Source organism: Cyrtonyx montezumae, unplaced genomic scaffold (assembly GCF_038088225.1).
Source record: "Cyrtonyx montezumae isolate F1298 unplaced genomic scaffold, pur_monq_1.0 scaffold_5, whole genome shotgun sequence".
Lineage (NCBI taxonomy): Eukaryota > Metazoa > Chordata > Aves > Galliformes > Odontophoridae > Cyrtonyx > Cyrtonyx montezumae.
Window position 1 is genome coordinate 18,604,421 of NW_027072056.1, and position 25,071 is coordinate 18,629,491.

The following is a 25,071-nucleotide window of genomic DNA, read 5'->3' on the forward strand; positions in this document are numbered from 1 at the left end:
GAGGCCGGACCTGACAGAATGGCAGTTTTCCTTCAGTGTAAACCACGGCCTTCCATTCGTAACACCTGAGTTAACCTGTACCCACACAACCCAAGTGTCCACACTGTACCCTGAGCTGAGGGCACAGAGATGCGGGTGGATGGCAACCAGCTCCAAGAAACACACCACAGCCACACAAACCAACACCACGGAGCTTCTGGAATGTAATTGCAGAGATGCATTTAAGGAATCGCACATCATTAATACTATGAAACACTGGACAAATAGTAATACTAAATGAGAGAAATGCTGCAGTCAAGTTTCCTTCAATTTTAATACTACAGATAATCTCATTACCACGTTACGCGCTCCAAGTCAAACTACTCTGTCAAGTTATTGCTTAAATTGCTGCATTAAGGGAACAGGCACCAAATTTTGCAGGATAATAAAGTAAAATCTGAGTTTCCTAGTTCTTATCTGTATTTATTAAAAACACTTTCCTTCAGGTTTCATTCTCAAATCATTATTTGAAAACAGATAAAGCCTGAGTTGAATAACTATGGGTCAGACTGAAACTAAACATGAGGAGCAGACCAAGCCCTTGCAAGTGTTGAAGAAGCACATGCAAGAAATAGTGCTTTCAAAGAAGAAGAGAACCTTCAATTCAAGCTCCTGCAGACTCTGATGGTAGGAATGCAACCAGCTATCTTGGCAACCTGCACACTAAATAGTGTGGATAATAATGAGTGGAGCACTCACCTCACCTACAGCCAGGCTACAGGAGGGGACAGCATACCCAGGCTGCCTCCAGTGATGGGAGATGCTCAAAATCTTGGGTAATTCCCCATGCCAACAGCGGAATTAGAAGCCGAAGTGCCTCATGGTTCTCTAAGCTTCCTGAAAGCCACAGGATTTCTCACATTCCTCACATTTCCTACCTTCTGGTCTCCCAATTTCTTTCCCATAAATACACTTCCCGTACTGTTTTTAGCAGCAGCTCTCAGTAGGCTAACAGAAAAACAGGATTTTAAAGTTATTTGCCTTGCTGTGTTTGTTCTAAAGACAGAGAGTCAAAATATCTGAGAAATCCATCCAAAAATAAATAAAAAAAAACCACACCAAAAATATGAAAAATTGAGCAACTTTATCTCATTGGTCAACTGGAAAAAACATGACTTCAGTGATGCTGGAAGAGAAATTATCTTCTCCACTTCTTTGTGTTCAGATAGAAATATTTTCTGTCTTTAAAAAGCAACTGTGACCACACTCTGCTACTCAGTATCTTGCATTTCAACAAGTGGGGCTGTTTGTTATTTTAACCAAGCAGAAATAAACCCAAACACTCTTTCTGAAGACAGGGCCCCTTCCCCACAGCTCCTGCCCCGCTCTCTGCTCCCTTTCCTCTTGCTCCAAAGGTCAATGATCCCCTCAGGCAACATTTGTCCCAATCCCATTTAATACATTTTGTTGGTCTCTATCATACTGCAGTTTAATTGTAGACAAGTTACTGCAACCACAGGTGCTCCCACCGAGAAATTAAACACTGCATAACACAATGATGTATGTAGGTGGTTAAAGAAGTGGATCTGCACCACCCAGCTCCTTTTGCTGTAACACTGATTTTCCCCACATGCAATAAAAAGCGACGGCTGTGCTCTCAGGGAGGACCTGGGAGAGGCACAGTGAATGATGAACCCTTTGTTTAACAACCGAGAGAGAAACCACGAAAGGAGGGCTTTTGTTTAGAACTGTTTGGCACACGTTGGGAAGCTCAGACATTTGCGCTCACAAAGCGCTATTAGCAAGAAGCGATCACGAAGCAGAACCATTCCCTTCTAAGTTGTTCAAGTTTCCCAGCTGACGGATGAAGTTAAGTCACAGCATAACTATTTCACCCTACGAAACACCGCGTCCATCCGGGAGGGAGCACCTATAGGGCCACCGATGCACACACAGATGTGGGCGGTGTGGGGGAGGGCGGTGGCAGCCGGCCCCACGCATCTGGTGCTGTGGGAAGCGCCGTGCTGGGCCCGTGTCAAAGTGCCTGTGTTAGCGAGGAGCACAGCTGCTCTGTGTCAGCTAAGCTGTGTTGCAACACTGCACCCAGTGACTCCGCGCAGAACTATGCCCTGCTGCTCATGCTCAGCTGTAATGCTGATTATCAAGGGAGATGCCACAGTGCTTTAAAATTAAAAAAAAAAAAAAAGAAAGAGTTGAATGCAGCTGTCTCTGCCTTAAGGAATGTCAGATGAAATTGTTTCTCCCTCTGCCATGGAGGTGTTTTTCACTGCAAATCTGAAAGTGTTCCGGCGCTAGGGCAGCTGCCCACTGGCAAAACACAAAGTGCCAAGCATTTGTGCAGCTCAAACTGGGAGCAGCCTGCACTGAGCACAGACAGGGCCACGAGGTTACCACCACCACGTGCTTCAGCTCAAGCCCTGGGTAAAGGAAAATATCCTAACCTGTGAGAAATCCCCACCTGAGAACAAATCAGTGCTTGGGCACTAACAACCTTAGAGGAACACCTGGGTGCTGCAGGATACCATTTTTGTTCACTACCTTCTCAACACACCTCATTGTGCCACCCTCCCCTCACAGGAGTCATTCAGAACAAGAAATGCAGAGCCCCAAGCCTACTGTGATGGTAACTGTGTGATAACATCTTACACCAGGTGGCAGGTGCACCGCAGCTTCCCCTTGAGATACCTGAATGTGGAATTTGTGTCCATTTTCCCCACGGAGCTCAGTTTTCATCCTCTGTAAAGGTGAGCAAAGCAGAGCACAGAGAGGCTTTGTGGCCTGCAGGGAGCCGTGCACTGTCCACAGCCTCTGCAGCTCTTCTGCAGCACTGCTGCATCTGCTTGCAGCCATGGAGGGAGGCCACACATCCATCCGCTTCCAAAAGACACACGGGCCCAGCAGGACAATGTCAAGCTCTCAGGAGGTATAGAGATGTAAAAAGGGGGAAGGGGAAAGAATTAATTTTTTAATTAAATAACTTCTGTTTGGGTGCACATTTTTCACTCAGCACCATAACTCAAGGCTGAACAGAGATATCTAACAAACAAAATTTCACTCTTACGCATGTGAGGGAAGCACTTGAGCAAAACTTCACATGCACATAGATGGTCCGTGTGTTTATACTTCAGGCAGTTGTCCTTCTGCCTGCACGCAAGACCACGGACCCGTGCAGCATGCTCAGCAGCACCCAGCCCTGCAGCACACACACGTGGCTGTGCAGGTGCAGGCACAAGGACATATCACCACCTGCACAGCAGTCCCACAGTGCAGCTGGAACCATTTTGGGTTGCACCACACTGCTGTGAAGATGCTGTCATCTTCCTGTTCCGCAGGAACTGCTTCACATGGAGAATCTGCTCACACAGTATCACACTTCCAAACATCTGTTTGTGTTGCAATGGGAACTCCAAGCAGGATGCTTTAAGGCAAGCAAGGGCTGCACACAGAACCAATCCCAGCATCAGACTGAGCCATTACATTTCAACAGACGAAGGGCTTACCAGATAAGAGGTAGATCAAGTCCACTTGCGTACAATAAATCCATGTCTTTCCTAAAATGAACTCACTGGCAACTGCTTCTTCAAAGCCAAGATGTGTGTGGTGGCCTCAGATCCACCTCTTCTCAACACTACTTCTCAACAGACTTAACTGCAGGCTGAAACCTGAAGCCCAGCTCAGCTACCCTGTACAGGCTTTATTACTCCCCCATATACAGCTCTATCAATCCATAAAATAATAATTTCTCCTTCAAGAAGTGGATATACCTAAGAAAAAGACAACTCCTCAGTACATCACAATTCTCCTATTTCAGCAATACAAGCTGCTGCTTGAATGTAGAGCACCCTGTAACAGATGTTTATCCCATCTCCACTCCACACACAAAAAGCAGAACCAAAGACAAACACTGCTCTTTAGATCCTTTAGCCATTAAGACATCAGATTTTATTAAGGTCTCCCACAGCAAGAGAGAACGGAGCATGAAGTTTATTTCCTGAACTTGTAAAATTAGAAACCTCAAAAGCATTTGGTAGAATCAGTTCTAATTTGTTCAAGACCTAAGTGTGCAATTGGTGATGTAAGGGCACAAGAGCCGTATGGATGACCTATTGTCAGCAACAGGAACATTCTGGAGAACTACTGAGAAGCAATTCTGCATCTCCACAAAGCAAGAGCTCAAGAGGATGATGCTGAGAACCATTTTACTTTGGTGAAAACTGTCTACTTCGAGAGGCGTGACCACATTTTTAGGGAAAGCAGTACACAGGAAGCTGCATTTCCCTGCAATTCCACCAATCTCATGGGTCCAATGATGTTACAAAGCAAAACCATGAAAATCCCCTCCAAAAACCCACAGCATCAGTACTATGGCATCCCAGAGGTCCTAAAATTTGGAGTTATTCCTAAGAACTGAATGTTGAACTTGAGCCACAGCGTACTGAAGAGTTCAGAGACAAGAAGTGTGCCATCCAAGAGGCCATTTTCATGCAGCAACTGGGCTGCTCTCAGCCACAGCTGAAACTAGTGTCAGGATTCAACTTAATGTGAAAAAAATGCTGCAGGTACAAAGAGTCACAGCTACTTCCCAGGCAGAGGGTGCACCAAAGCGACAAAACAAAACATACAAACTAAGCTGCATGCAAGTAATGAAGATGAAGAGCAGGACAAAGCATCGGTCCCTTTCTGAATTCAAAATTAGCTGTGCCATGCTCTCTTAGGTCCAAAAGGAGCTGTTATAATCCTGGTGTTTGGAGAGAAGAGCAAAACATACAATAGAAAGAGAGACTACAGCTTGTGAATTGAAATTGCTCTGAAATTAAGGAGGAATTCGATGCAACATTCTTTGGTGAAAGAACTCCTGTCTTGGAGCACAGAGGCTGAGGAGGAGCAGAGACTCCAGGCACAGCCTCTGGGTGCTCCTCAGAATTCACAGGTCTGTGACACAGCTGCTCAATTCTCCTTGAGAACAAATTAAACGGTTCCCAGATAAATCAAAGAAAAGGCACAGTTCTCCCAGCAGTTCTCCACGCACCCAATGGGATGGCTGCCTGCCTGCCACTTCCTTTGCTCAAGGTCCCCTTGGGCATATAACGTTTCCACTTCTTTCTGAAGTAGGATTCACAGCAGAATGAAGTCTGAGGTCACCTCGAGCGTAACTGAATTTATTTACCAGCAACGTTTCAGAAGCCCACAGTAAGAGGGCATGGCAAAGAACTCACAGAAAGGAGCTGCACACAGGAGGGCTAGGGCTGCTCAAGTGTGCAAGTAGCATCAGCGCACGCTTACACACATGCCTAAGATGAACAGGGCTCAACAAATAGCTCTCTTGCATTCATAGCAGGCAGCTCCTATTTCTAATGCACACTGTTTTCATACCAGGGTACAAAATTACTGACCTGGGTTGGTGAGCTAGTGCCACCGGAGTGGCAGCCACACTCCTCCCTGCTTCTTTCTCCTCCTCCTCTGCTCCCAAACTGTGGGTGATGTTCAGTGAGACTAAATAGTAGAAGTACTATTCACTTGGGCAGAGGATCAGCTTTCCCTTCCTCAGCAGGTTCACAGGTCAGCAAATAGCAGTCCAGCAAAGGAAGCAGCAGGAGATGGCTGAGGGGTGGGGACAGCATCATGAGGCTCCATCTGCCAGCAGCCACCCTCCATCATTTGGAGGTTGTGTGTTGCAGCTATTTCCTCAACCTCCAAAACAAGAGCTGCTTTTATCAGCTTGCTCTCCTCTACTTCCACAGAACAACAAGAAAGAGAACTGCTCTGCTGCAAGAGAAACCAAGAGCAGCACAGCTGCAAGGTGCAGCACTAGTTGAAAGCTTGGAAGATGTAGCAACGTGCAGCTAATGTGCAAAAAGAAAAGAATCAAAGGACTGAAAGGGTTTAAGAGTTTGAGTCTCGTTAGCAGAATGACACTGTATTGTTGGATGCCAGCAAATGAAATGAAAATAAGGAATAACAAATTTTTGGCATGATTCTCTATTGCCTCTTACCTTTGAAGCAAGTCATCTCTGGGGAGAACAGGCACAAAGGGCTGACAGGCTGCAAAAGCAGTGCAGTCCGGGCTCCCTCACCAACTCAGGATGCCTTTTTTGTGAGTGATGATTCAGAGCAAGAGCCTAACTACTGCCCTGAAACTCCCTCTGAAGTGGACAAATGCACACCACCAGCTATTGAGAAATTGCCATTTGCCCTCCCTGAAGTGAAACCCAGACTCCAGCCCTGCTCTGGCTGTGCTTCACAGGCATTCCTCATTAAGGAGAAGCATTCATCAGCTGTCCAAACATCAGCCCCACACACACCAACTCCAGTGCCTAGAGCTGCAGGGTGCTGAGCACTGAGCCTTGCAGACAGCGGTGGGGACACTGCCACTGCTTCAACATAAGCTTGCATTTCTTCCCAGCAGCACTACATGCCAGGGGCTGTAGGATCTAGTTAGTGCAAAAGGAAGGTTTTCAGCCTCTAGCTGCATTTGTATGTAGATCAGGATTACTGCCACCTTACTTCACCTCACTCATTTTAAGTTGCAAGAAGTTTCACGTACAAACATCTATACGTTTTCATGAACTGCAGTTCACAGCTCACTGTGCTTGGGCAGATAATGCTAACCATGCACAACCATCTTACAGCACAGTGAAAAAGACAACGCTCCAATCTGGATACTGAGAATGGTTACAGACGTACCTTCTGGCTCTACAAAAGTGGAAACAGAGGACAGAGCAGTAGCGAAGGAGCTTTGCAACCACACAGCTTGAGATTGGAAAATAGCTATACCTCTATTCCTAGCGTAGCAGCTGGCTCAAATAACTGGCTAATGTACTGAACCCATCCCACTGCACGCTCTCTTTTGTTTGTTTTGCTATGTATAGAGTGGAGATAGCTATGTGCATGAGCAGCACTTGGGAAACGCCCAGGATCTACTTGCTAAACAAACACAAATAAAGGAACAATTTTACACAATACAAAATAATTTGCCCAAATCTGGTGGTTGGGCATTCAGGGTGACCTTAAAACTGAAATTCAGTCCTATTCATTCAGTTTGCTGTGCTTGTCAGCAAAGTGCTAGATTCATCTTCAGGAAAATAAGGTCGGATTACACTAAAGCACACTTGGGATGCTTCCATATGTTCTGCATGACAAATATTTCTGTTCAATTGGAACTACTGTTACATTACTCCCATTTATAGCCACAATTATGTCTATCACTTCCACATGCCTCCCCACAAGTTCTTCTTTCAATTTAGTATCTCCCATATGTGAGATACAACTGCAAGCATCCAGAGACAGCTTTAAACTTGGAGTTTGATAGAAGTTCTGCTGCTGCTTATATGCTCATCAAAAGCAGCACACTAACATCTCCCAGAGTAACCAGATCTGGTCACCAGCTAAAACATCTCCACCCACACTCACAGCCTCAATTAAGGAGATGACTCTCCTAAGTGTTTATCATTACAATTAGCTTCCAAACAGCACCAGGTTAGCTGTTTAACATGGTATGTACAAACTCCATCACACAGTGGGCTACATCTGGGAACCAGAGTTAGCACTTCCCTACTAGCGAGAAACAAACCAGTCAGTTCTGATGGTTTTATTTAAAAGAATACTTAACTGCTGTATTAATTAATATGCTAGTTAAAACCACTTGAAGCAAGCACAGCCAATTCCCCACATGCAGGAAGGGGAGAATCCCTTTAATGAAGGAACTGAACCCACTCCCAAAAGGAATTTGGGAGGCAAGACTCTGGCTGGGAAGCTACCAGGAAACACTCAGTTCCTGTACTAAATAACATCACTGCTCAGAGAGGGACACCAGCTTGCATGCTCCAGAGCCAGCAGCAAGGCTGCACACTGCTTGGAGCTCCTGGAAGAAGCAAATCCTGGTACAACACATTACAGGGCTATCCCTTCTATTATTTTCTGCAGGCTCCAGGAAGTTCTTACGTTCAGAGTGAAACTGACAGCATCACGCAAAGCACAGAACAAGGTACATTGCTGCTTACTGCCACGCAGGCAGCCCGATGACCTTGCAGCAATAATGGGACTGTTAACACACGTGCTTGGTTTCCAGCTGACAGTTCCATCTCTGCTCCCACCTACCCCATTCAGACAGGGGAGTTACGTCAAGCAGCTCATAAGAAAAATGAATATCCCAAAAGAGAATTTCAGGAGAGGCTTAATTAAATAACTGATTATTCTTGGTGCTTAAGAAATAAATACATGCACATACACTTCCTTGTGACAATCTCCCAAGGGAAAATTTGTAAAATAAGCACAGTGTTTATTTAACTCAGAGACGCAATTAAGCCATTAAGAAGAGATCAAAGTAGGCATTATGCTAATTACTCCTTAATTGAACACATTCACAACAGTGACACACAAACTGAAGCACTAACAATAACCTTCCATGCTTATTGCTTCCTGACCTGGGAACACTGCAGAGCACACCCACATCTCACCAGCAGCACGTATCCAACACAAAGCTCATTTCCAAGTACCAGTCCAGAGCTGCTTTTCTTAAGGTCTTATCTACTGCTGTGGAGATACGTTACTAATTTAAGATCTTAACATGCTTAAGTTTACTTGTATAATTGCATAGAAGCTATTTTTATCTACTTCTCATGATATGGCATGTAACGCTAACAAGAATCCAATTACTCCTGCTCTGCACGTCTCGCTAAGTGCTGTGTTCTGATGGGACTGCAGCACGGGATGGAGCACAGAGGTTCCTGCATGCTGCAAGGCACCACACGTCAGCAGGGAGAAAGTCAATGACAAGTCTGGCAGGCCCAGGAAGGCAAACGTATAACCTGAGGAGCTCGTTCAGAGAAGAGCTTGGTAGCAACCTGCAGGCTCTCAAAGCACCAGTCAATTCCCAAACCTTTGCTGTCCTTAGCAAGGAGGTGGAGGGACAGGGTTCAGCACCCAGAGTTGAGGGGAAAACATCACAAAACCTGAGCTCCCTGCAGAAACAGGATTGCCAAGCACGACTCACACAGGGCTGTCTAGAAGTCTGCAAAATTACCCCAAGGGCTACAGTAGAACAGCCAAAACGCACAATTCATAACACTTTTTCCAGTCAACAACTATTGCATCTCCTATTTCCAAGGACAGGAGTAAACAAAGTAATTTTCTAATTGCCCTGGCAGCAGTGGTAGGCACCACCTGACAGGAAGCTGTCTGCTCCAGAGCATTAAAATAGAAAAGCAGCGGCCAAGGCACCCGTTGCCAAGAAAATTACAATATGATAGTCTTAATTATACTAATTGTGCTTCCTAGTATTGAGGCAGGATTAATATAGTATTTCTTATGCTAGATTTCATAAACACAATTGGTTTCAGCTTAACTCTTTATAATTGTATTTCACAGTTCCTTCAAACAATTAGCCAGCAATTATGTTCGCTCCATTTTGCAGATGACTGTTAAACATTCGAAATATCAGAGTCCCCCCTCAAGAGAGGCAAATCCCTCCTAACTTGTTGGGTAACCCAATGAGCCCTTGGTGAGCATCCTGCAAGCTCTGCTGCTCGCTGCTTCGCCTCGTCACCCAGGCAGGAGAGCAGCTTCCAGGGGACAGATCAGACCATAAGCAACTCACAGCTCATGTGGGGAGATGCACATCAGCTGTGTAATAAGGCATTGTCCATAGTTTACATATGTATTAAATATAAATCATATATCTATACACATATTTTTACATTACTTTTTGTAAATTCAACATTAGCTTCTGTTCCATACTTGGTCATGGAATGTCCCATGTCACTTTTGTGAAAGGAGCTGCCCGTTGTCAGATCTTGCTCTTTCCTGGATGCCTTCCTCCAATTTTGTCCTTTTCAGCAAGCTAAGAGTAGAATCTAAAGAGAGCTTATAAACAGGAGGGAGACAGACTCTTTACACGGTCTGATAGCAACAGGACAAGTGGGAACGGCTTTAAATGAAAAGAGGGGAGATTTAGGTTAGCTGTTAAGAGGAAATTCTTTACTCAGAGGGTGGTGAGGCCCTGGCACTCCTGCCCATAGCTGTGGGTGCCCCATCCCTGCAGGGACCCAGGGCCATGGATGGGCCCTGGGCAGCCCGAGCTGGTGGGGGGCAGCCATAGGGGACTGGGACTAGGTAGACTTTAAGGTCCTCTCCAACCCAATCCATTCAATGAATACATGAATCTACCTCTATGTGCAGAAACATTTATATGTCAGCAACATGATGGAGCTTGCTCTAAGGCTTTGCTCATCTGGAGTGGGAACTGGACTTCAGACTTCACTTGTTCCCCACTACTGCCCCACTCACCATCGGCTTTTCACAGAACTCAAAGCCTCTGGCACACACAATTGAGAATGACTGGCATTGTGTTCAGTCCCCTCTCCAGGCACAGCTCCAACACTTACAACAATTCGGCAAGAAATGTTCAAAAAATGTTATTATGAGATAGTATCTTCTGCCAAGATAAAACAACATCCAGCCTGTTACAACAAGGTCACCCCTAGCGACCCAGCCAAGCTGGCACCTGAAGAGACTGAACCCTAGCAGAGGTAAGGAGCTTCAAAACACAGGCATGTTTCTAAAAATAATAGGTTGAATTTTCACCAGTAACCTACAGCATAGCCTTCCTCCATGTCTACATCACTTGGCAGATGACACGGGTCAGTATGACAATGGCAGACAGTTTACACAGTTCCTTGCACTAAGCTTGTCTGGAAGCTCTCTAGATGCATCAAAAGCACATCAAATTTAAAATATAAATTCAAATTCTATTTTTGTTTTGTAAACATATTAATGACACCACTGAATGGTGACCTACGGCCTTCGAGGCTGCCTCAAGTTACAAAGCTTCAAACTGGATAGCATGGTTGAATGGGGCTTTTTTTCTTTGTTTTCCTCTTCTGGTTGGTCACTGTGAACTCAACTCAGCAATTCGTTTCTGCTAATGGCATCTATGCTTCAAACCTGTATTAGTGAAAATATTTTCTGTATCAAAAATAATTGATGTCACAGACAGAGTTTGAGACCTGCCAGTGACTGCGAGAAAGCAGAGGTGCTGAAGAAACAAAGAAACTGTTGAGGATACAATAATACATTTTGTATCTAAAAATAGGACTGGTTAGACTGGAAGAGCAAACGCTCTCCTACCCAGCAGTGTGATGAGGAGACCCAACAGCAGGATCAACAGCTCTATCACAGATAGCTTCCAACAACCTCCACAGATTTATCTTCTTGTGGTAGGCATAAGTACAACTGAAGATCCATTTTACATTCTTCACCATCAAGATATTTCACAGCCATTCAATTATCACTACTTGAGCTGTGATTTTTTTTAATTACGAATAAAAATCACCACAATGATAAAAGCCCAGAAAAGCTTCTGAGTACCAACATGCTTCATTCCACAACCCCAAGCCACATCTCCAACCTTAGCTTCACATTCATTTATGGATTACTTGCCTTGCTGCCACAAGCAGGGACACACCACCTTCAGCCTCAGGGAGGGAACACGACCAGGGAGGAATTCCCAAGGTGAAATATGTATATGGAAACTGCCACCATGTTTCTTTCACTTTCCCCCTCCATTTCTCAGATGGGAAACTCAAAGCAAGTCTGCATGTGAAGCCTACTGCTTAACGTCTCTTATCACGGGTTAACAGTGTGACAACGTGGAAGAAAACTGCTAACTTAGCCATTCTATAAATGCCATGAAAACGCCTGAAATTGGCATAGTGGATGGTCACGAGGGAACACATGAAGTTAATAAAAGCCATAAAACTGGCAAACTTGCTCTGTGGAGAATATAAAACGTCTTTCTTGCAAGAAATAATTCTCTAAAATACAGAAAGTGCACCATTAGCACCAGGAGAAGCAATGTTTTATAAAGCAGAAGGGTCTTCCAGCCTCAGACACTTGTATCTAAAGAACTCATTTGCCAAATATGTACCGTCAGTCCTCAGAAGTGAGAAGAATCCAGAGAAAACCATGATGGAACAGAGGTGATGCCTTCTGCGCTGGGAGAACCAACAAGGAGGGTTAATGTCTCCCTGCATTTGGATAACAAATCCTTGTTGAAGTGAGGTCAATGTCAGCTCCCACAACAGCTACTTCAGGTTTTGGCAAGAGCAGGCAGGACTCCAGTGTGCAGCATTCTCCTTGCAGCCTGTTAGGAGGAGTGTCACACCAAACACACAAGGACTTACCAGATCTCCCATCTGAGACAGATGGCACCTTAGCGAAGCCAGCACACCTGCATACCCACCAGCCTTGTTGGTGCTCAGCTCCCTGCTTCCTCTTCATTTATTTCCTCTCCAGATTACAAAACAGGGTAAGACTTTTCCAACCAAAGCATACAAATAAGGACTGCTGGTTGTAACAGCTCACAATGGCTTTCTCATGTAAATTGTAATGTTTAGCAATCTCTGCAAATCACGTAGCACCAGGAAGAATTTTTCACTGCATATACAAAACACAAACCAGAATCAAAAGGGCAAATAAAAAGGATAGGAAAGCAAACGTCCGTGAGGAGTAGCAGCGGAATTTAATGAGGTTGACAGAATCATTTCTTGACTCTTTTGGCGAACAAACATAACTGCTTCAGATTAAAAAGGCAGCTTATAATTGCTTTACTAACTTAAGAGCTGTAGCTGCACTAATGCACTTTAAAAAGGCTGAAAGCACTGAGTAATGTGTTTGCAATGTCTGTAGCCCGAGTAGACTGTGTGAAGAATGTGGATCTTGGATTTTAACATACTGACACCGTTGATTGGAATGTACTGGTCCTACAGCTGAAGGATTATTTACATGTGAGCAGGACCAACTCAGACAATGCAGCATTTCTGCAGAGCTGGATTTGTTTCTACCAACACAGACGCACAGATTCCCTATATTATATGGAGAAATCCACAGATATTGGAAGACATTTACATTTGTAATATATTTACAGAACTAGTCACACTTGAGCCCATCAGGCTGCGTATTTTAACACTTGTCTTTAAAGCCTGCTGACCTAATACCGCAGATAAACACATTCCCCAACAACAGCTTCCTAGGAACTCAAATCAAAAGAAGGAAAGCTCGCTACCATGACCCTCTGCCCTGCTGGCTCACGTGCTGCTCCGCTGCGAGGCGGGACACGCTGCCGGGATGTGCCTGCACGCCGGCAGGGTTGGATCCTGCAGCCCTCAGTGGCCTCCCGCTCGCAGAGGCCACGTCAGCAGGGCCGGCTCTGGTGCCAGGTCACATCCCAGCTGCCTGCAGCCGGCTCCCCCTGAGAGCCTCAGGTCGCTGTAGGGCTCCTGCGAGATGCTAGGAGCCTGTGAGAGCTTCAGAAGCATTCCCAGCTCCAGCAGCACTTCCATGCCTTTTGCTCATTGTGGTATGATTTGGGAAGGTTTAAGCCAAATCAAAGCTTTGTAAAAAGTTACTTTTTTTCTTTATCCCTCCTCTTCCCTCCTGTCTCTTATCAGAACTGTAAGACACAACAGCTACTGATTCGCTGTCTTCCATCAAAGGGATTTTCACAGGACTAGGCAATGTACACACCACATCTACTGCAGGCGCACCTTACTGGATTTAATCCACACATGTCTCCAAAATATCCCACTGATTATTCTTAGCTTCGCCACTTCATATCTGATAATGCCCAGATTATTCTCACAGTAAACAAAGCATCCTATTGTTTACTTTGGGCTTCTGGCACCGTTTCCTATGCTTTATTCTGGTGGGCTAAAAACAAAACCTACAAGATGAAAGAAGATCGGTGCTACAACCTTAAAAGGAAAAAATCCATTCTGATTAAGTTATCACCTCCTTCCTCCCTCTTCTCTTAGAGGATTTTCACATGAATTTCACCAAACTGTGGAAATGACACAAGGTGACCAAGTACTCAATGGCCAAAATTCGAAGAGCTGCTTTCAGAAGCTGATCCAACAGGTAGATGGATTCTCACAGCTCCCATGAAGCTCACCCATGTAAGACAGCCAGCTGCCTGAGGCTGCTGTGTGTCCCATCTCTTCTGGCTCCTTCCACCCCCAGGCTCAGGCCCTCTATCCCCAGCTCCCATGGGTATTCCCAGCCCTGCTCCCATCCTGCCCTCCTCTGCTCCGCCCAGTAACACCAGTTATCAGCCCATCCTTAGCTTACACAGTGGCCCATCTATTTTCAACTTTTTCCTTTCCTCCAAGAAACTGAGTCACTTCCTCATTTCCAATCTTGTACTGAAGGGAGAAGTAAAATACTTCTTTCTGTCCTTTGCTGAGACTATACCAGGCACTAACGACCTTATGTCATTTACATACACATTCCTCCTGTGTAAACCTACACCCCCTGAAGCTTGTTGGTATCATCCATTCCTTCACACTTTCACCAGAAATTCTTCTAATTTAAAACTTGTTAAAAAAAAAAAAAGGACATTTTTGTTTTAGCATTTGTTTTAGTGTTGCTTTTCATCATTTATTTGAAGAAACCCACCCACACAAATGGAGGGAATAATAATTCCAGTAAACCTTTCATTTGAGAAGCCGCTGCTGGATTTTTAGCATACTTCTTGCCTTCCCTCCAAGTCACTCACTTTTGGATCCACAAAAAAAGCAGCACTGCAGTTTAGTTCCCGCGTCCCTGGTTTCACAGGATAAGAACACAGAAGGGCCCTGGAGCACTTCAAGTTCAGCAAAACGCTTGGAAATTATCCATGGAAATGAGCATTGATATTAGTGAACTCTGCGTGCGTATCATCCTGCTTTCTTTTCAGAACCTAACCACTCCACACACACCACCCAAAGGCAACTTAGGTTAATGCCTTAACTGGATATTCATGCTTAAACACAGCTATAACCCCTCCTCACCACAGCGTATTCACATCTTATTCTGGAAAACACCACCAATCAGAAACCCACTCAATGCTGTGTCTTGTAGGGCCGTGCTGCAGGCCTGAGCAGTGCCAGGATGGAAGCACAGCCTCCTTTCCCTGGCACATATTTACTGTTTCTTCCCACATCACCTCTGTGCTTCCGTATTCCAAATCTAGAGCTGCTGAACTAAACAAAAAGTGGAGGTAAGTTTCAGGAATGCTCTGTTTTCAGCAACACTGTAACAGGAATTCAGTATGTTGAGAGCATGAAGGGGCCGCACTGCCCCACTGCTGCTGCTTCTGGAGGAAGCACCCTACTGCCTTGCTACCAGCATGCTCACAGGAGCTCTGCCATGTCTCTGTCAGCTCCCTGCTCCTCACTCACACAGACTGGAAGTTGATGGGACTGCTCCACATGGTAACCTTCCCATTGTTCTCCTGTTCCCCTGGGTCAGCAAGAGTTTGAGTCGTGATAAACTGCAGGACAATGGCATTTTGCTCCAAGTAAAGGACAGCAGGAACAGATTTTTCCTGGAGAGATACTGACAGACCAGTCTGGGGAAAAGGAAACCTGACAGCACCCAATCCTCAAAAGCACTTCTCTGAAAGACCAGATTTATTCTTTTTTTAAATGCCTCCTCTTGAGGAATGAGTCCCTCTTCACATTTCCATCTGCCCGAACTCCCGCCCCTGCTGCTGGTGACTGCTGAATACTCCCAGGAGGGACACAAACTACACGCAGGGGATAGATGTAAATTAGGCATCCCAGCTCACACACAGGGAAAGCAGAACAGGAAACGACACTGTAACACATGGAAAGTTTGATAACACATACAGACCGATGCCAGATTTACAGCACTTCAGAGGTGCAGTCCTTCAGGAGGTTGTTTTATATGACTGTATTATATAATCAGATGAAGCTCCAAGTTGGAAGCACATAGTTTAGCAGAAGAAATATTTCACAGTCGTACACAAGTTGCAACTTAAGCCTGAGAAGAATATCAGAATGTTCAGAACTTAAGCAGCATATCCAAGAACGCGCGTCAGCCTGCACTCAGTACAACAGCTCTACCAATAAGGAGATGATCTCACACCACAGATAAAAGTGCATTTTATCAGACTGCTGATGAGTACCAAACAAACCCCGTCTGCACAAGCGTGTTACAATGCAGAGAACACAGAATAAAGGGGTTTCAAGTTTTACTCATTTAACCATGTTGTCTGAATAACACTTAGAATGTGAAAAACAATTATAAACAAATACTGTCATAATTTATTTCTAATGGAAGAAATAATATACTAGCCAATATAAAAGCATTCATTTCAAAAAGAAGCAGCCAGCTTTATTACTCTGTTAATTGCCATGTGGACCAACTTCTCACCACACAGCACGCTGGCTATAAATCTCAATAAGTAATTCTAAATTGCTGCTATTATTGCTCATCAAGACTGAATAACCATGGATGGTGTTCAGAAGAGTTTTGTGACGTCTGTCGCTAAAAACTATTAATTTCTATTTCCACAGGGATGAAATTTCAAGCAACAAACACACCCAGATCTTAGGTACATCCGAACAGCTCATGGATATACACGTCCTGTTCTCCTGGGTAATCTTATCCTGAAAAACTTCTCCTGCTGATGCTGATGGTGTTTTTCGTTTCAAAAACAAATACTTAGAAAACTAAACAAATGAAAAAGTAATGTCACCACCTATTCATTTTGACAATTTTACATCTGGGGAACTCTAGAAACAGGGCTCTGCGTAGTGGTGACATTAGTAGGATTGCATCCCCAGTCTGCCAGAATTCAGCATTCATCTAAGCCTTGGAGGAACGATGTCAGCCTTCAGACAGACTGCCACTGCGTGCTGCTGCAGGGGCATGCTGAGGCATTCCTTCCCAATGTTCCCACATACCACAAGATGCTGTGAGACACAGGAATGTGCTGTGTAGGGCTGGAGCACACACAAAGGACACCACCAGGACCACCACAGTTGGAAATACACACTTATTTACTAGCTAGAAAATGATCATTGATCGACTATTAAATTTTCCCTATTATTACTTCTTAAGGAAGAGTTTTTGGATGACTAGTAGCACATAGAAATTGCAGCTTAATGACACACGAGCTGGGAAGGATGGGAAAAGCAACACCACCTACCTCGCTTCTCAAAAAGCACTGTCGTAAGCTCACAAAATATCATTGAAAACAGTACAACAAAGCTTGTTCTCTTTAGACTTTGATTTAACCTTCCTGTATTTACTGCAGACAGAGTTTTACCTAGGGAATTATCTGCCTCTCTTCCAAGCTGGCTTTGCTACTAGGTAGGAACCTCTTCTCATAGTACTTAATGCACAACCTGAAGGGTCTTTCATCACTTCTCCCATCAGACGCATTAAAAGATTTTGTGTGGTCCCTCTCATTAAATAAAATAAAAAGAGAAGCCGCATTTATCATACTTACACAATTTTAGAGAGAAGTAAAGGAGCAATCAGAAGACTGCTCACATGCCTTTATTTGGTACAGCATAATGAGCCAGCTCTGGTTATAAAGAAACAATCAAAAATTCTGCTCAAAACCAACGTGAATTCTCCAAGCACTCCGCCACATCTGTGCATCTCTATTCATCTTCTGTCACTCCTGATGCCCACACGAAAACAGTTTTTCCCTCTTATGTATTCATTTAATCATTACCAACTATAAATACAAGTCATTAACTCTCATTTGTATTTACTACTTGGTTATACAGAAACATAAATTGCAAACGCTGATAAATGACTAAAAGAAAATTCATGACTGATTTCTGAAACCCTGAAGTCCTCCAACAGATATGGTAGCCACATCTGTAACTTCTTGCTCATAAGCATTTCACTGTATTTTCAGAATTGCATACCGCATCTTCACAGAGCTTAGAGCATTAAATTTTGAGCATAACTTTTTTGTAACACAGTCAAACGCTCAACTGCATGTTCCAGTTCCCTCTTACCTTGAATGCACTGCAGGGTTCCATCCTCAGCCCTTATTGTAAAGGTTTCACCTGGATTCACTTGAACCAAAAAGACCTGCGAAAAGAAAACCACATTTGTTTCACTATAGCATTTGAACATGACGTTTCTTCAACCCAACAGTCATGCTCTCAGTGCTGCAGAATCCATATGTGGTGTAGGAGGAGAACAGGTCACAATCCCACACCCAGGGTACCAGAAGGGTCCAGGAACAAGAAGAGGTTTAAAACTTGCCTCCTCGCCTAAACTTCATGAACTGAAATAAAGATTTAACTCAGCTGTGTGCAGGTGAGAATTAGGGCTTCCGGCTCCTGCCAACTCCAGACAGACCGTTTAACATGGCTAAATGCTGACAGCAAAGGATGCTAACCTTTAGACCACTTCAGATTAGACTCCAGGATGAAGGATCCAGCCATACCATCGTTACAAGCCCATTGGAATAAAAGATTTTAATTAGGCAAAATCCACAGACAGACACAACTCAACAGCTGTGCACAAAACAAGGGCTCCCCACTGAACACATACTGAGCAAAGTCCTGCGCAAGCTGCACTTGTCTTTATTAACTTCCAGGCGTCTGAAGTCAGAATGTGGGTGGTCTGAAGGTTTACCATTTAAACCATATAGACTCATTTCTTTAATGAAGAGCTTCTCTGAAAGCAAACATCATTTATCCCATCCTCTTGCCTATGAAACAGTTATTCAAACATTTTCAACACAGTCCTGTTAATTATGCATTGCTAGAAAGTTATTAATACCTGAATTAATCTTGGCATACTTTGAAAAAGCATGCAGATCTACATCTTGTTGGGATACCTCTCAAAATTTACATCTCAGATTCATATTCTAGGACACCTGCGTGCAGACTTCAATCATCCAATCTGGGATGACAGAACTAGAATTAACGTTCTGTTTCTGAAATCCTTAACCTAAATGCATAGGGTAATTACTGCCTATGTGACCTTTTGAATTACAGTAATCCTACAGAAACCCATTACTGCAGTGACATTTTTAAAGCACAAGCTGGAAATTGGAGGACTGACATAGGAAGGCCATTATTTTGTCTGCAACAACAGCTCCTCAGAGAATGCTGAGAGAGGGCCCAGTTCAGCAGCCCAGCACAACAAATGGCTCAGCACAAATAGGTGGCCCAGAGACATCCCACCCCAACCTCCAAACCATCGACCTTTAAGCGATGACACTTTTCAGAGCTGTGTGGAAAACAGTTAATTGAATTAGTATGCAAGCATAGGAACTTGGCACCTCGTTCAGCATCAGCAAGGCCCAGCTGTGGATACTTCAGAGGAACGCAGAACGCAACCTGTTCTCAGGAGAATTTTCTTACTAAACCATCAAGAAAGTTAGTGCCCTGGCACTGCTGCCCTGAGAGCTGTGGGTGCCCCATCCCTGGAGGTGGTGGGCTCTGGGCAGCCCGGTGTTGTGTCCCACCCATGGCAGAGGCTGGGGCTGGGTGGGCTATAAGGTCCCTTCAGCACAAAATAATCAGGTAAGATGCTACATCTTCATGAGAAAGCAGTGACTCACAAGTGTACAGGGCACCAAAATGCTCCTCCTTGCACCTGTTTTTCTCCACGCTTCACACAGAGAGGCAGCAGCAAGCAGAGCCAATCTGCAAACAGGATCTTACCAACGCAAACCCAAAGAATGCAGGAGAAGAAACCAATAAAGCATTGAGAAATCAAGAGGTCAGGTGGCGTCAGAGAAGATGAGAGATCACTCCAAATGCTCTTCTAAATTCATTAACAACATTTTCTATCTACAAAAAGAAAATATATACGCAAAAAACGCATATCTGATTCAGATGGTCTCCAAGACATTAGTCTGTCATATGCAGCCCGACAGTAACAGGGTGCTTAAAAGCACTTATGTCTTCCCAGTACAACAGACTTCTGAGAACAAAATGAAGCAGTAACCCCAAATTTTGTTCCAAAGTTCACTGTGTCAGCTCAGCAGCACAAGCCCAGCCAGGTGACAGCTGACACATTCCTGCAAGGTGCAGGACAGACAGCCTCATTCCTCATGTGGACATAGTCTAATCTCCTTTATTCCACGTTTATGACCCTAAAAGGCAAGAGCAGGCACACACGAGCACTAAGTGCAGTGCCTTCTCAGGCAGTGAAAGCCAGTGGCACCAGGGCTTGGCACAAGCACCTTCTCAAGCAGGTGCCAGCAAAAAGCTCACTGTGCTACAGCAGAGACTGTACCAGATGAAAATGAACCTGCCCCAAAACCAGGGTGTTCTATTCTGTACAACAGGCACAGCCGCTGCCCCGTGACTTCACACTCCCAACTCCTTGCAGCACACAGCTCAGCACCTACAGGAAGCTGCTGAAATGCCTGCAGTAGAAGATGGATTGTAAATCCCAGAACCCCCACAGCAGCGACAAGTGGATTAGAAACAGAAACAGAGTAAGCAGCAGCTCTGGAAGGGACATGAAAGCATTCATTTCCACTACGGCTGACTGCATTAAAGTGTGGGAAACTTAGAAGAGGAAGAAAAGAAAAAAAGTGGGTGATATCAATGCCATTTTGGGTAGTACAGAGGAGGGAGATTACTGCCAGGCAGAGCCACCCTCAGCTCTGCCCTGTACAGATCTGCAGTACTTATTCCCAGAAGACAAAAACATTTGAGATGTTCCCATACAGTTGCCTTACATTACAGCAGGATCCCCTTCTGCAGCCCTCTCCATCTGACTGCTGGTAACAGCTAAGGGTATTAACAGCTTCAGTCTGCTCTTCTCTTAGCATTTAGGAACTGATCTTTTGAGGAAAATCTTCTGTCTCAGGCTCAGCACTCCGGAGCACAGCTCTGCGTGCAGTCCCAGTCACCAGCCAGAATCCGATCCCTTCCTACCACCAACTTCTACCGGGGACTGCAAGCACATCTTTGTAAAGCCTGCATCTATTTACGGGGTAATGCAAAGTATCTTTATTAAGGAAGCCATTCTTACATGGAATAAATCTGTTCCCACCTCACAAGTAATTGAGATAAGTCTATTTCAGTGATCATGTATCATTTAAAATCATGTTAATAGCCACTAATTAGTCCACTTGTTGCACGAATGTGAAGATGAAGCAAAGCTTTTATTTTAATTTCATACAGTTTTAGAACTACCTTTCTAAAAGGTGCAAACATCAACTAGAGCTTCAGGAATAGGACGAAAATAATAAAAAAAAAAGCAGCTGGCAGCACAATCAGAATATGAAGGCACATCCAGATCAGGGGCAAAAAAATCCTGAAGAAAATTTGTATTCCAGCTGAAAACATACAAAAAGAGAAGGAGAGGAGTCTTTCTTCATTTAAGATCTACAAATATGATCCAACAAACGTGTATGCAGAAGAACAACACTACTCAGAAGCATTCTGCTGAGTTGTATTTGTACATCACAGTGATTCTAACTGCAGTGAGTCAGCAGTTCTTCCTGCTGGAAACATTAGATGACAAGCTAGCTTACAGGCAACAGAGGCATCTGCCAAGCAAGGCTGCTGAATCACCACCACTGATGGGGAAATTCTGTTTGACTTGGAACCCCACCTCAACCCCTCCTCAGAATTCTCCCTTTGTTCTTTCAGTAATGCAAAAGGACCCACTGGACACTCCTTCCCAGTAAATGGTTTCCAGTAAGGAAGAAAGGGGGTATTTTTAAGGAACAATTATGCTCTCCAATACCAGTAAGACCATTCCCTCACTTTAGCACATCAATAATGGACCAATAATGGGTAAATAGAGCCATTACAAGCATTCTTTCTTTTCTCCTTCAGGTTGCAGCATAAACTTCTAAAAACAACACAGCAATGAAAAGCAGGTGCTGTTCTGAGAATCCAGAGAAGCAAACAGACTTAGAAGCTTACAAGAAAAGCAGAAGTCATTCTTCCTTCATGGTTGGCGTAGCTCAAAATACAACTTGGAGGGAGTAACAAATAATCAAGGGAACGAGAAGCCACAGAATGAAGTCTTAGACTGATTCACGAAGAAGAGTTTATTTTGTCCTGGTTAAAGCATTTTGACAACATGTCTCAAATAAGGAGAGAATCAAATTACTTGGGTTCTACCAAGGTTAACGCAGGACAACAGACCTGCAAAGCTGTCAACGTTCACCTTGAACCTGGAGGCCATACGATGACAAAGACAATGGTCTTTGTATCATTCTGCCTACCTCTGATCAAGCTCATTAGAGAATATATCCCAGAAAAAATACAAAAGCAACTATAAACATCAGAAATCCACTCAAAATTCAATTCTGCCACTAAGGTTTATAATGAAGCACAGGGCAATATATGCAGTTATTACACTTCGGCAAGCAAGGAATAGCAGACATCATAGAACACTAGTCTCCATTTCTCCTTTGAAACTCCTTTTCACAATCTAGCTACCCAAGCTCTTCAAGCTTATAAAAGCTCATCTCAAGTATCTTTAAGATGTCTGGACAATAGAATAAACAAAGCACAAGACTGACTCTCTGCAAAGCAAATTTACCTCCGTTATTTCTGACCCATTACTTAAATCCATGGTGCAAACCACCACAGTGAAATGCATGATACATTCAGCGCGTGGCTTTCAGAAGTCTTCCCAGGATAAGGGTGGATTTCTGCCTTCTGGGCAATAACCTGCTCTCCCCGGTACACGGAGAAGCCAACGCCTTTCTTCCCCATGTTCAAAATCCCTCAGAGCTCTGGAAACAGTTTATTTAAAGCAGTCACTTTCCACGAAGCTCACTGACCTGCTGCGATCCGTCGCCATTCACAATGTGAGGCATCATGGCTACCTCCCCGTTCAGCAGCGGGGGCAGCTCCAGCGGGATTTGGTCGGTCATCATCATTGTGACGTACATTCATGGAGAATTTTCCTCAACGGGCTTCCTGCAAGAGAAGCATCTATTAGAGACTCTGAAAAACCCTCTCACGCTTCCATAGATTTTGCCAGTAAATTCTTTTGTAATACCCATGGCTCAAAGTCAAACACTGTGATTTTCCTTCTAGGATGCTGTAACGGTGTGAACTGCCACCTATAACACAGAGCAGACTTTCACTTCACCATGATCCAAGTAAGAAGCTCATCAACGCGTTATCACACATCATCACCAGAACCATGGGGAGATGGCTTTGCAAAAACAAGTCCAAATTCGGCATTAGCAGCGCCATCACACTGGGTAATAAACCAACTCTTTGATGACTAAGATGACCTAATCCCATAATTTCTCCAGACTTCTGCACAAGAACCATGCTAACGAACCTCAGGGACCCACAGTTTCCTCAGTCTCTCACACCAAAGAATCCCTGAGTCCTCCCAGCAATTCCACATTCACAGCAAGCTCCAGGTACAAACACAATGTTTGGCACATTTCCCATCCTCACATTTTCCAATACTTGCAGTTTATCCCCTAATATTTTGGCTTTCATTACCTCAAAAATCACAGGTTTTAATTCTGAGAAAGATTCAAGCATAGAAGTTGAGGTTGTAGATTTAGGGTTCTCATGATGGATGGAGAAGGAAGCGTGGCAGTGCCCTGCGTGGGGTCGGTTCATTGGGTGGGCTTGGGTGGCTTTGTTGCTTGGTTTTAGATGGCAAATAAAAACACATGAGTTTCTGAATCGTTTCTTAGCTGGATGGGACTAGGAAAAGCACTGCAGAAGGATAACACAAAGCACCAGTGAGAGCATAAGAAAAAACTGTTTCAGAGGCTGATTCAATCTATTATTACTTGTACCGCTGACTGCTCTTGCTATACGCATTACACATCTACAGAGTTGTGTGCATATACTTATTCACATTATGAATAAGTAAGATGATTTTCAAAGAATGCAAGCTTCACACAAACTATTTTGAAACCATGGGAAATAATTCCCACCCCCCAATACATGACACATCCACCTATCCCAGCCTGAAAGCCTCAGGACTTCAAGAGTCATGCTATTTTATTTTCTTAAGGGAAAAAAAAACCAACAAAAAACCAACAAACCACAGACTAGCTTCAAGCTGCATATTTTCCTAGTAATATCTCCATTCCAGGCACAACCAATATGTTGACATTTATTTGCTATATGTCATTATTTAAAGTCTTACGGCTGCATTCCTTTAGCTTTATTAATGGTTTGTCACTATAGCCATGTCTGCACTTGCCTCGTTTTAGAGGGGAAAAGAAAGAAAACAGAAAAAGAAATAAAGAGAGCTTCCTTCATCTGTTGGGTCTGGCACAGCTCCACCAGTGGCAGTGCTGGCTGCAGCATCCAGCTGGCCACAGGCTTCTTTCTAGCAGCATCTCACTGAGAGGTACTGCAGGCAGAGCTGAATTAGACTGGGGTAGGATGTCTACTGCAGGACTGGCAGACTTCACACCAAAGCCAAGCATCCTGGAAGCTGCTTCACATGCTTTTTAGCTTTTCCTCTCATATGTTTGCCTGAAAACAGATTTATTTGCCACGCATTTACACCCCTCCTAAAAACCGGAGCTCCTGCTCCCTCAGATAACACAATTTCCTTCATATAGTGAAGTCAGAAGGCACATTTTCTCATACCCCTGTCCCCCCCGCCCCTAAATAAATTCAAGAACATCAGGGGAAGAAAACAGCAGGCAAGGGCTCCCAGCGCCAGTTCAGATTTCAGGATATGAGAACTCTTCCTTAGTTAAAATACGAACTGCCAAATACTAAGCCACAGCTTTCTTATTTTTTTTTTCCCCTTTCAGGTACTAACTCAAATTTGGGGTTTTGTCTAGAAAGCTGACTATATTTAAATTTAAAAAAGACATTTCCTGTGCGTCTACATTCCCCAGGTTTGGCTGGGGCTGAGCTCAGAAACGGCAGCGCTGGGGCAGAGGCGGCCATTCCCTGTCTGCTCCCTCCAGGAACATGGATGTCAGCCCATCCCGCAGCAGGAGCTGGGACAGCCACCCAGCTTCAGGGCTCTGTCCCCAATCCAAGCTCCAGTCCTTCTGATCCTCGCAAGTTACTGCTACAGACCTGATTTTCCAACACTACTGATCACCAAGATGACTCTGTTCCGTTAAATTAATTCAATATGTGAATTACTAATGTAAGAATTAGTTACACATGGCAACAGAAAAAAAAAAATGGAAAAAACACAGAAGAACAAAGTGTAACCATCTAAAACCAACTTCCATGTATGGTGAACTAGTGTGACCCAACACGTTCTGTCAGAAAGAGCCTGAAATTCCAGCAGCAGTTTGAACCACGCAAAGATAACCACTGCTAACCATTC

General features: G+C 44.2%; 1 protein-coding gene across 2 annotated transcripts in view; it reads right to left on the reverse strand.

Annotated features, from left to right (window-relative positions):
- Window positions 1–25,071, reverse strand: part of FNDC3B (fibronectin type III domain containing 3B) — a 145,169-nt gene that overhangs the window by 99,370 nt on the left and 20,728 nt on the right. Inside the window, exons 2-3 of one of the 2 annotated variants that reach the window (XM_065748462.1) lie at window positions 22,574–22,712; window positions 17,814–17,889 (exon numbers count right to left, since the gene is read on the reverse strand). In XM_065748462.1, coding sequence (XP_065604534.1) covers window positions 17,814–17,889; window positions 22,574–22,684 — 187 coding nt within the window. In that variant the 5' untranslated portion in view covers window positions 22,685–22,712. Of the gene's footprint in view, window positions 1–17,813; window positions 17,890–22,573; window positions 22,845–25,071 lie in introns of those variants that run through there. The other variant, XM_065748463.1, reaches the window with a different exon arrangement.